The 13,474-nt window shown below is 43.6% G+C and overlaps 1 protein-coding gene across 10 annotated transcripts in view; it reads left to right on the top strand.

Moving 5' to 3' along the window:
- The window catches only part of ptprfa (protein tyrosine phosphatase receptor type Fa), a 408,795-nt gene that overhangs the window by 342,924 nt on the left and 52,397 nt on the right, over nt 1-13,474 (top strand). For all 10 annotated transcript variants that reach the window (XM_031785716.1, XM_031785715.1, XM_031785723.1 and 7 more), the window contains 6 exons: nt 4,116-4,557; nt 4,748-4,887; nt 6,169-6,266; nt 8,851-9,107; nt 11,051-11,132; nt 12,753-12,962. In XM_031785716.1, coding sequence (XP_031641576.1) covers nt 4,116-4,557; nt 4,748-4,887; nt 6,169-6,266; nt 8,851-9,107; nt 11,051-11,132; nt 12,753-12,962 — 1,229 coding nt within the window. The remainder of the gene's footprint in view (nt 1-4,115; nt 4,558-4,747; nt 4,888-6,168; nt 6,267-8,850; nt 9,108-11,050; nt 11,133-12,752; nt 12,963-13,474) is intronic.

Here is a 13,474-nt window from a genome sequence, read left to right as displayed (position 1 = left end):
CGTCAGTAAGACAAAGGAGGTAATTGTGGACTACAGGAAACAGAGGGTCGAGCATGCCCCAATTCACATTGACAGGGCTGTAGTGGAGCGGGTCGAGTTCCTCAGTGTCCACATCAATAAGGATCTATCCTGGTCCACACACACCAACACAGTCGTGAAGAGGGCACAACAATGCCTCTTCCCCCTCAGGAGGCTGAAAAGATTTGGCATGGGCCCTCAGATCCTCAAAAAGTTTTACAGCTGCACAATTGAGACCATCTTGACTGGCTAAGTCACTGCATGGTATGTATGGCAACTACTTGGCATCTGACCGCAAGGCGCTAGAGGGTAGTGTGTATAGCCTAGTACATCACTGGGGCTGAGCTCCCTGCCATCCAGGACCTCTATAACAGGCGGTGTCAGAGCAAGGCCCTAAATATTTTCGAAGTCTCCAGCCAACCAAGTCATAGATGGTTTTCTATCTTACTGCACAGCAAGCGGTACCGATGCAGTCTGGAACCAACAGGACCCTGAACAGCTCTTACCCCCAAGCCTGCTAAATAGATGGTCCGGGTAGATATTTGGTTAGCTATTTACCTGTCTGCATTGACCCTTTTCGAACAAACTTTTTTGACTCATCACATATGCTGCTGCTACTGTTTATTATCTATACTGTTGCCTAGTCACATCCTAGTTATATGTACATACTGTATATATATATATACATTTGAAGTCGGAATATTGCATATACTTAGGTTGGAGTCATAAAAACTCATTTTTCAACCACTCCACACATTTCTTGTTAACAAACTATAGTTTTGGCAAGTCGGTTAAGACATCTACTTTGTGCATGACACAAGTAATTTTTCCAACAATTGTTTACAAACAGATTATTTCACTTATAATTCACTGTGTCACAATTCCAGTGGGTCAGAAGTTTACATACACTAAGTTGACTGTGGCTTTAAACAGCTTGGAAAATTCCAGAAAATGATGTCATGGCTTTAGAAGCTTCTGATAGGCTAATTGACATCATTTGAGTCTATTGGAGGTGTACCTGTGGATGTACTTCAAGGCCTACCTTCAAACTCAGTGCCTCTTTGCTTGACATCATGGGTAAATCAAAAGAAATCAGCCAAGACCTCAGAAACAAAATTGTAGAGCTCCACAAGTCTGGTTCATCCTTGGGAGCAATTTCCAAACGCCTGAAGGTACCACACTCATCTGTACAAACAATAGTACACAAGTATAAACACCATGGGACCACGCAGCCATCATACCGCTCAGGAAGGAGACGCGTTCTGTCTCCTAGAGATTAACATACTTTGGTGCGAAAAGTGCAAATCAATCCCAGAACAACAGCAAAGGACCTTGTGAAGATGCAGGAGGAAACAGGTAAAAATGTAAAACTTATCCTATATTTACATAATCTGGAAGGCCCTCAGCAAGGAAGAAGCTACTGCTCCAAAACCGCCATAAAAAAGCCAGACTACGATTTGCAACTGCACATGGGGACAAAGATCGTATTTTTATTTTTTTTTCCTCTGGTCTGATGAAACAAAAATAGAACTGTTTGGCCATAATGACCATTGTTATGTTTAGAGGAAACAGGGGGAGGCTTGCAAGCTGAAGAACAACATCCCAACCGTGAAGCACGGGGATGGCAGCATCATGTTGTGGGGGTGCATGGCTGCAGGAGGGACCGGTGCACTTCACAAAATAGAGGGCATCATGAGGAAAGAAAAAGTATGTGAATATATTGAAGCAACATCTCAAGACATAAGTTAAAAGCTTGTTAAAGTTAAAGCTTGGTTGCAAATGGGTCTTCCAAACGGACAATGACCGCAGTCATACTTCCAAAGTTGTGGCAAAATGGCTAAAGGACAACAAAGTCAAGGTATTGGAGTGGCCATCACAAAGCCCTGACCTCAATCCTATAGAACATGTGTGGGCAGAACTGAAAAAGCTGTGTGAGCAAGGAGGCCTACAAACCTGACTCAGTTACACCAGCTGTCAGGAGGAGTGGGCCAAAATTCACCCAACTTATTGTGGGAAGCTTCTGGAAGTCTACCCAAAACGTTTGACCCAAGTTAAACAATTTAAAGTCAATGATATCAAATACTAATTGAGCTTATGTAAACTTCTGACCCACTGGGAATGTGATGGAAGAAATAAAAGCTGAAATAAATCATTCTCTCTATTATTATTCTGACATTTCACATTCTTAAAATAAAGTGGTGATCCTCACTGACCTAAAACAGGGAATTGTTACTAGGATTAAATGTCATGAATTGTGAAAAACTGAGTTTATAATGTATTTGGCTAAGGTGTATGTACACTTCTGACTTCAACTGTATCTACGTCAATTACCATTTACCCCTGCACATCGACTCTGTCATGGTCCACTATATATAGCCAAGTTATCGTTACTCATTGTTTATTTATTAATGAAGGCAGCTACAGCTTCCTAGTGTGACAGTGACAGGGCTGTGTAAGTTGTGGCCGGTGGGGGTTTTAGTTTTTTAGAGAGAGCATGGGAATTGTGTTCATAGAAAGTTGAGAAGAAGACGTCCTGGTGTGAGTTTCCGTGATAACGTCACTGCAGTCAACTACAAACTGAACAGTAGTACCCACTTTAACTGACTTGACCTGAAACTTCCCTCTTACTCTGACTACACACTATGGCTGCCTCCATGACTACACACTATGGCTGCCTCCATGACTACACACTATGGTTGCCTCCCAAATTGCACCCTATCCCACATGTAGTTCACTTCTGCTGACCAATAATACTCTGGTTAAAAGTAGTGCACCTTAAACACTAGGGCAGGGATGGGCAACTATGATAGGGGACACAAGAAAACGGAACTCATCATGTGGGGCTGCAGTAGCTTTGGGTCTGCGTACCCACATAAAATAATATATATATATTTTTAGTTTTAAAGTTAATTTCCTGCAATTCTGCACATTTTGCCATGGGCCGTTTTAAAGCAAGTTTGCTGCAATACTACGCATGTTACCATGGGGCAGAAAGAAGATTTTGCAATTTTAGAACTCATTTCATGCAGTTCTACTAATTTTGCCATCGGGCAGAGAGAAAAATATGCAGTTTTACAACTAATTTCCTGAAATTCTACACCTACACAATTTGCCATAGGGGGAGGTAAATGTTTGCAGTTTTTAATATGATAACTGATGATCAATGGGCCCACCCCGGGTGGCAATTCGACCATGCTTACTACAAGGTTAGATAGCTGGCCACTAGACTCATTTACCAATATGGGAAAAAAATGCTGACATGGGCTAATTGAGTGACTGCTGATGCACAACCACATTTCAAAATGGCACCTTGTGTATTCTATTATTCTCTCAAAAGTAAGTTGAGACCCAGACTGTTGTTGTTGTGAAATTGGTCCGCAATCCTACAAAAGGGGGATATAGGGAATAGGGGGCCATTTCGGACACAGAAATCAGCAGGCCCTTATAGTTTACTGGTCCCCCATGGTCTTAATGGTTAGAGTAACAGCAGTAATTGTCCAGTATATTGACATTTTACAGTGGTAACTTATGGTAGTACTGAATAATACTGTAGTGGTAGTAATCATTTAAGTGTTCTGTGTCATTAATAAGTGTGTCCTTTGTCATTATTAAGTGTTAGTGTCATTATTAAGTGTGTTCTATGTCATTATTAAGTGTGTTCTGTGTCATTATTTAGTGTGTCCTGTGTCATTATTTAGTGTGTCCTGTGTCATTATTTAGTGTGTCCTGTGTCATTATTTAGTGTGTTTTGTGTCATTATTTAGTGTGTTCTGTGTCATTATTAAGTGTGTCCTGTGTCATTATTAAGTGTGTCCTGTGTCATTATTTAGTGTGTTCTGTGTCATTATTTAGTGTGTTCTGTGTCATTATTTAGTGTGTCCTGTGTCATTATTCAGTGTGTTCTGTGTCAATATGTGTGTTGTTTGCAATTATTATGCGTGTTATGTCATTATTAAGGGTGTTCTATGTCATTATTAAGGGTGTTCTATGTCATTATTAAGGGTGTTCTATGTCATTATTAAGTGTGGTCTATGTCATTATTAAGTGTGTTCTATGTCATTATGCTAATGATCCTAATTCCTCTCTCTGCCCGTTAGTCCCAGGCAGGCCCACTATGATGATCAGTACCACCATTGGTAACACAGCCCTCATCCAGTGGCAACCACCGAAGGAGATGGTGGGAGAGCATGTTGGCTACCAGCTTCAGTACAAACGTATGGAGGAGGAGTCGTTCACTGTAAAGGATTTCAAGAAGACAGACGACCACTTCACTGTCACCGGCCTGCACAAGGGCGCCACGTACGTCTTCAAGCTCTGCGCCAAGAACCGGGCGGGCACCGGCGAGGAGTACGTGAAGGAGATTACGACGCCGGACGATGTGCCCAGCAGTTACCCCCAGAACCTGAGTGTCGTAGGCCTGACCACGACTACTACCAAGCTGGCCTGGGAGCCTCCGGCGCTGGCTGAGAGGAACGGGAGGATCGTCCAGTACGTGGTGGTGTACAGAGATATCAACAGCCAACAGAACCACACCAATAGGTATTATTAAGATTATTCACTTTTTCCAGTCCCCTGTACAGTCCCCTGTACAGTCCCCTGCCCTTTATAAAGTCTAGATGTTTTGTGTGTGTATTTTATGTTCTGTAAGGAGTTCTGACGACACAAACACAATAAAATGCTTATTCTTATTAAAACACTAAAACCGATCTTATTGTTTCTATCTCAACAGCACGATAGAGACCCAGATGACCATCATGGGGCTGCAGCCTGATACCACCTATGACATCAGGGTCAGGGCTTTCACCAGCAAGGGAGCCGGACCCAACAGTCCTAGTATTCAGAGTAGGACCATGTCTACCTCCATGCCTGGTGAGAACTCACACACATGCTCTGTTGCACCCCCCATTACTTGAGTACACACATTATGCACCAGGGATCATTGCATGTAAGCCCAAAGGTCGGGGGAACCGACACACGCGCGCACACACATCCAGATAGGGCATGATCTTGTCTACCTCCATGCCTCGTGAGCTCTGCTGATCTCAATAAATAGTCTTACACAGGTGCAGACACACCAGACCCACATGTACAGATCCATGCAAACACACTCACTCACTCACTCACTCACTCACTCACTCACTCACTCACTCACTCACTCATGCACGCACACATACACTCACATACATCTCATGCACGCACACACACACTCACATACATCTCATGCACGCACACACACACTCACATACATCTCATGCACGCACGCACACACACACTCACATACATCTCACACACACACACACACACACGCACGCACACGCACACGCACACACACACACTCACATACATCTCACACACACACACACACACACACACATCCAGTCTCTCTGGCACAGACAGGTCAGATGTTATGTGAGAGGAACATATGCGTAGCTGTGTGTGTGTGGAAGCTGGTGGCAACTGGACTAGATTGGCAGAACGAGTCCAGCGTAACCAGTACAGCACAGAGGAGGTTGGTGGCAGCTTAATTGGTGAGGACGGGCTCATGGTAATGGCTGGAGTGGAATGGTATCAAAGCCATTCGCTCCATTCCGGACATTATTATGAGCCATCCTCCCCTCAGCAGCCTCCTATGGTACAGCAGTACCAGTACAGCAGTACCAGGGAACACTCCTTACATGTTATTAGGGTACATCAATACATGTTTATCCCCCTGCTGCTAGCTATTTATAGTCAAGCTTCACAGTGCCAGTTAGCACCTTCATACTACTGTGTGTGTGTGTATGTCTGTTTGTGTGCGTGTGCTCGTGTGTGTGTCTATAGTAAAGTTGAATGTAGAGTAAACCTCATGGGAGTAGCCTTGGTGTTAAAGTGTAAATGCAATAACATCCCTTAATATGACCATTAAAAAGTACAGGTCAGAGAACTTTGACATTTTTAAAATGGAGATGTTTCATAAGCTGTTAGTCAGCTATCTATCTTAAACCCTGTCTGCTACTGGTGTCTACTACTATTAATGTAGCGCTGATCATCCAGGATGCTCTAGGGTTCCCCTAGCTTTCATTATATAGGAAGTACAGATGACGTTGCTCTTTTATAATTCATCCTCTGTGTGTCCACTCTCCCCCTTTCTCCCTCCTCCAACTCCCCCAGAGTTCACCAAAAACTTTGGTGTGAAAACTGTGATGAAGACCTCTGTCCTGCTGACTTGGGAAGTGCCAGAAACCTACAAGTCTCAAGTGCCTTTCAAGGTAAGTCAGGAAGAACATCTACAACCTGACAGGAGTCATTGTCTCACGTCAGATAGACTTTCATCTGTGCTGATTGTTGAGGGAGCAGTGGCAAAATTACCGTTCCATGGACATAAGGTGCTATAGGATATGGGCATAAGGTGCTATAGGATATGGACATAAGGTGCTATAGGATATGGACATAAGATGCTATAGGATATGGACATAAGATGCTATAGGATATGGACATAAGATGCTATAGGATATGGGCATAAGATGCTATAGGATATGGACATAAGATGCTATAGGATATGGACATAAGATGCTATAGGATATGGACATAAGATGCTATAGGATATGGGCATAAGATGCTATAGGATATGGACATAAGATGCTATAGGATATGGACATAAGATGCTATAGGATATGGACATAAGATGCTATAGGATATGGGCATAAGGTGCTGTAGGATATGGACATAAGGTGCTATAGGATATGGGCATAAGGTACTATAGGATATGGACATAAGGTGCTATAGGATATGGGCATAAGGTGCTATAGGATATGGGCATAAGATGCTATAGGATATGGGCATAAGGTGCTATAGGATATGGGCATAAGGTGCTATAGGATATGGGCATAAGGTGCTATAGGATATGGACATAAGGTGCTATAGGATATGGACATAAGATGCTATAGGATATGGACATAAGATGCTATAGGATATGGACATAAGATGCTATAGGATATGGGCATAAGGTGCTATAGGATATGGACATAAGGTGCTATAGGATATGGACATAAGGTGCTATAGGATATGGACATAAGGTGCTATAGGATATGGACATAAGATGCTATAGGATATGGACATAAGATGCTATAGGATATGGGCATAAGGTGCTATAGGATATGGACATAAGGTGCTATAGGATATGGACATAAGGTGCTGTAAGATATGGACATAAGGTGCTGTAGGATATGGACATAAGGTGCTGTAGGATATGGACATAAGGTGCTGTAAGATATGGACATAAGGTGCTGTAAGATATGGACATAAGGTGCTGTAGGATATGGACATAAGGTGCTGTAAGATATGGACATAAGGTGCTGTAAGATATGGACATAAGGTGCTGTAGGATATGGACATAAGGTGCTGTGGGATATGGACATAAGGTGCTGTAAGATATGGGCATAAGGTGCTGTAAGATATGGGCATAAGGTGCTGTAAGATATGGACATAAGGTGCTGTAGGATATGGACATAAGGTGCTGTAGGATATGGACATAAGATGCTGTAAGATATGGACATAAGGTGCTGTAAGATATGGACATAAGGTGCTGTAAGATATGGACATAAGGTGCTGTAGGATATGGACATAAGGTGCTGTAGGATATGGACATAAGATGCTGTAAGATATGGACATAAGGTGCTGTAGGATATGGACATAAGGTGCTGTAGGATATGGACATAAGGTGCTGTAAGATATGGGCATAAGGTGCTGTAAGATATGGGCATAAGGTGCTGTAAGATATGGACATAAGATGCTATAAGATATGGGCATAAGGTGCTGTAAGATATGGACATAAGATGCTATAGGATATGGGCATAAGGTGCTATAGGATATGGACATAAGGTGCTGTAAGATATGGACATAAGATGCTATAAGATATGGGCATAAGGTGCTGTAAGATATGGACATAAGGTGCTGTAGGATATGGACATAAGGTGCTGTAGGATATGGACATAAGGTGCTGTAGGATATGGACATAAGATGCTGTAGGATATGGACATAAGATGCTGTAGGATATGGACATAAGATGCTGTAGGATATGGACATAAGATGCTATAGGATATGGACATAAGATGCTGTAGATATGGACATAAGGTGCTGTAAGATATGGACATAAGGTGCTGTAGGATATGGACATAAGATGCTATAGGATATGGACATAAGATGCTGTAGGATATGGACATAAGATGCTGTAAGATATGGACATAAGGTGCTGTAAGATATGGACATAAGGTGCTGTAAGATATGGACATGCTTGAAATCATCAGACAGGCTCTAACATACCTCATTACCAATAACCCATACCTCTCCTGAGGTAGCAAGGCAAAGGGGGGAATACAATCACAAGAAAGTAGAATTATACTGCACTTCACTCTATCCATTCAACAAAGGAATATTGCCAGTGAATATGATAGAGACTTCATTGTATGCCTGACCTCTGTGATGGCCAAGAGGTGTTCTGTGTGAAACTCATTGACCAGAGCACCCCCTGTTGGTTCGAATTTATACGAGTGAGAGAGTGAGAGAGTGAGAGAGTGAGAGAGTGAGAGAGTGAGAGAGTGAGAGAGTGAGAGAGTGAGAGAGTGAGTGAATGTGTGCAGTTGGGTGGGTGGCAGTGGAGGCTGGTGGGAGGAAGGACTCATTGTAGTGGCTGAAATTGAATGGAGTCAGACATGTGTTTTCCATATGTTTGATGTGTTTGATACCGTTCCATTAATTCCATTCCATCCATTACAATGAGCCTGTCCTGCTATAGCTCCTCCCACCAGCCTCCACTGGTGTGTGCGTGTAACACTTCTTTCTGTGTCTATCTAGATTCTGTATAACCAGCAGAGTGTGGAGGTGCAGGGGAACCTGAAGAGGAAGCTGATCACCAGGCTGCAGCCAGACACAGACTACAGCTTTGTGTTGATGTCTAGAGGGAACAGTGCTGGGGGTCTACAGCAGCAGGTCTCCATCAGGACCGCCCCGGACCTGCTCAAGACCAAACCCATCCAATACCAACACCACCCAGAGGAGGGGGGCAAGCTCACCATCACCCTACCCAGAGTCCCCACCACCGCCCCTATCAGGTCTGTTGTGTCTATCACCCTACCCAGAGTCCCCACCACCGCCCCTATCAGGTCTGTTGTGTCTATCACCATCACCCTACCCAGAGTCCCCACCACCACCCCTATCAGGTCTGTTGTGTCTATCACCATCACCCTACCCAGAGTCCCCACCACCGCCCCTATCAGATCTGTTGTGTCTATCACCATCATCCTACCCAGAGTCCCCACCACCGCCCCTATCAGGTCTCTTCTGTCTATCACCATCACCCTACCCAGAGTCCCCACCACCGCCCCTATCAGGTCTGTTGTGTCTATCACCATCATCATCAGTGTCTCTGCTACAACTAGGGCTATCACCACCTTCCTTCCTGGTCAATGCTGGTCAATGCTGGTCAATGCTGGTCAATGCTGGTCAATGCTGGTCAATGCTGGTCAATGCTGGTCAATGCTGGTGTGTGTGTGTGTGTGTGTGTGTGTGTGTGTGTGTGTGTGTGTGTGTGTGTGTGTGTGTGTGTGTGTGTGCGTGCGTGTAAAGGCATGATTATAATTGTTTGTGCTAAATCACTGTCAGCTCCTGAGTCACCATTCCTGAGTCACCAACGGAGGACCTGGGGCGATTGTTCCTTAGTCTTCAGTCCACTGAATACAACAGGGCTTTCTCAATCCCTATAGCTATTAGTATCATTTATTAGTGCTACTGCTAGTATTATACACCCTCATGCTGTACTCACTATCGTTGCATACAACAACATGAATCCTCCACCACCACTATACCAGCTATCTCCTTAAGACTGCAGGGGATAGACACGGCTTTGTGAGCTGTTGCTATTGTACGTTGTCTTGGTGGATGTTGTGCTACGTCATCCGTTCATCTCTGTGTCTGCAGGCCATATCTCAGAGCCATACTGTTAAAAGGAATACCCTGCACTTTGTAAGGAGCTGAGAGAGGATTTAGACAGAGAGTGGATGATGCACAGCAGAGTTTTGATAGGCTGTGCTGGCTGGACTTTAGGAGAAGGCTTTCCCCACCAGACACACAGAAAACAACATGGCCTTTAATGTTAATGCTAAATCAATAGCCTCAGACGCGCACGAGGAGACACACACACACACACAAGCTGTGTCCACCGAGGCTGTCTAGATGGAGAACTACTCCTTTGCCTTTATATCCATCCTTGTCTGCTACACAGTTTCACATTTCTTCTCAGTGGTAGAGCAGTAGAGAAAACACTGTTAGGGCTGTAGTCTGGCCTTGTGCCAGATTAGCCTGCAATAATTACCAGTGAAAACCTTCAAAAATAGCCTTTATCTGAAACATCTGTGCTATTAAGAATAGGCATGTTTACAGTGGCTTTCTGCTACTCTCCCAATACAGCAGAAAGACACTTCTTCAAGAGTTTATTTCAAATGGTAACTAATAAGAGATCAGGGGCCCAATGCAAAAACTACATTTTCACACAAGGTACTTTTTATTCCCCTGCTACTCAGACAGACTTGCAAATTACTTGGACTTAATTGTGTTTCAAGTGCTTGTTTCTCAAAAGAAACAGGAACAGCTAAGCCTTAATAAGCAGAGCCAGCAGGAGTGATAAACAAAGACAACTCATTTAACAATACAATCAGTATTTTAATGATCTGGCCATGGGGATGGGAGTGTGTGTATATATATATATATATGAGGGAGGGAGGGAGGGAGGGATTTCTATGTTTGAGTACTTCTGGCTGTGGAGAATGGATTGAGGCCTTAGTGGAGCCTGCATGTGGTGACAAAACAGATATCTGAAAAACTGTGTTTTACACACACACACACACACACACACACACACACACACACACACACACACACACACACACACACACACACACACACACACACACACACACACACACACACACACACACACACACACATACACTCCCTCACACCCTGATCTTACTCACCCTGCCTGTCTCTCCCTCTTCAGATGGTACTATATAGTGGTGGTTCCTGTCACACCAGCCACACTACGTAGGTGGGAGAACCCTGAAGATATGGACCTGGATGAGGTGCGTGTGTGTGTGTGTGCATCAACAGCACTTCCTCTGGGCACAAACCAAAAAACAGCACTGTCTTCCATAGCACCATTAAATATGTAGCATCTTCTGTCTCTGCCCCCCTCCCCTCCTCTCTGATTACAGTATTCTCAGCTTTCAGTATACATTTAAATCATCTGGTTTCTCTGTGCAAGATGGTGATTTCCATTTAAACAATACACTTTACATGTATTATTTCAAGTTCTTGGGTTCTTGAGACACTTAAAACACTCCTAAAAAGCTGCTATAGCATTTTTTGTTTTGCGTTATTAATGTGGACCTTTTGGGCTTCAATACCTTCTTATGTTTTCTCATGAGTTAGCTTTCTCTCAATCTACTGTCGTCTGCAGAAAAAAGACGGCAGCCTCTTGAACATCCAAAACGTAAGAGCGCGTTAAATGAATATACCTGGGTACAAACAAAGCATATTGAGACAGCAAGATATGCTTTCTCATTGTCAGACTTTCTTCTTTTGTCATCTAAATCATTGCCATTGCTGCGGTTTTACAGGGTAGAGAAATGGTGTTTTCTGTATGAAGTGGGTTGGTTAAAGTTTTATCGAGCAACAGTGAACAAGGTTATAGGGGTGGTATACATAAAAATGTCATGTTGACTTTCTAGGAATCTGTAGAATGCCTCAGACATTCTCTCCGAGTACATCCTCTCCCTGTTGTAATACAGAGTGATGAAGAGGGATAAGGTCACATGGCCAGTTTACATCACAATGTAATATGGACTTTCCAGGAACTGTGGAATTGTAGAACGTCTCAAGCATCATATCCCAGCGTTTTCAAAGGGACGATGGTCATTCGGTTTGTCTGTTTTATTGTGCTAGCTTGACCATGAGGTGCTTGCAGTGCAGTAGCCCCTGAGACAGAAACAGACAGACAGAGATAGATAGAGGCAGATAGATGTAGTAAGATGCCCACTGAAGAGTCAATCTACAGACAATCTACAGACAATCTACAGACACACACATCTACCCCAGTTCTCCATCGGAGGTAGTAAATTAATTATCCCTCACACACACAGATGGGAACACACACAAATGGGAACACACACACACAAAGGAATAAACGTGTGTGTGCACACACACACACACACACCAGAGGCTATGTAATTAAGCTGTGATCTCTCACCACAGCTGCAGGTCAGAGAGAGGTGAGAGAGGAGCAGGTATTTTACAGTCTGTCTGACTGCAGGACCAAGGTGTTATAAAACCTTAACTACTCTATGCTTTATTTGCAGTATGAGATTTGACCTGTGAGCCTAGAAGCACAATTAATTGTAGCCTATGGACACAGTTTATGAGCATAAAGAAAAGTATGTGTGTGTACTATATAACTGAGTATTTACTGTTTATATACAATAGAACACAACTTGATTATTGATTTGTCCAGTTTGGGGTTAAGAACCTTGCTAAAGGGCACAACAGTACGAGATTGTGTGTCTTTGAGTCTAAGTCTGCATCCCAAATAGCACCCTATTCCCTACATAGTATACTGGGTGGGCCCTAGTCAAAAGTAGTGCACTATTTATGAAATAGGGTGCCATTTGGGCTGCAGCTAAGTAATCTCTGTGACGTCATGTCAGCTCCTGGAGGCTAGTTCTGACCAGAGCCTGAGAAGGAGGAGACAGACCCAAGAGTTCCTCAGACCCTACATCGCTGCCAAGATGGACAATCTGCCAGACACCTTCACTTTAGGAGACGAGAAGAAGTACAACGGCTTCTACAACAAGCCTCTACCGGGACAGCAGCAGTACCTCTGTTTCGTCCTGGCTGCCCTCAAAGACCACGAGTCTGTAAGTAACAACCACTACTCCTCATCTATTCTGTATATATACTGTAGTCCTGTAACAAACACAACTTCCATACATTATCACTGTCCCCCAGATACATGTACATCCCATGTAGAATCAAACTGAACATACTAGTACTGTTAGTACTACTGTAGTGATTTATGTCATATGTTGACTCAGCCATGCCTATTCTACACACAGTTCAGCCTGGCCAGTATTTGATGATAACACAGTCAGTTGTGGGTTGTGATATTCCTCTCGTCTCTCAGTGAGCTAGCTACAGTATGTAACAGATGGGCCAACGCTCACGCTGGGGCCGCCACGCCCCAAGCTGCACGATGCAGCAGAACCATATAACTCACGTTGTGTAGTGTGTCATGGTTACGTGTGCACGTATAACAGAAAAACGATGACCCCGTGTCACAGTCAGATTTCACTGAATCACCTCGGTGGTAGTTGTTTACCTCAGTAGTAATTGTTTACCTCAGTAGTAATTGTTTACCTCAGTAGTAATT

This window comes from Oncorhynchus kisutch, linkage group LG13, assembly GCF_002021735.2.
Source record: "Oncorhynchus kisutch isolate 150728-3 linkage group LG13, Okis_V2, whole genome shotgun sequence".
Classification (NCBI taxonomy): domain Eukaryota; kingdom Metazoa; phylum Chordata; class Actinopteri; order Salmoniformes; family Salmonidae; genus Oncorhynchus; species Oncorhynchus kisutch.
The sequence above is the reverse complement of the archived record's forward strand: the minus strand, read 5'-3'. Positions and strand labels throughout refer to the sequence as shown.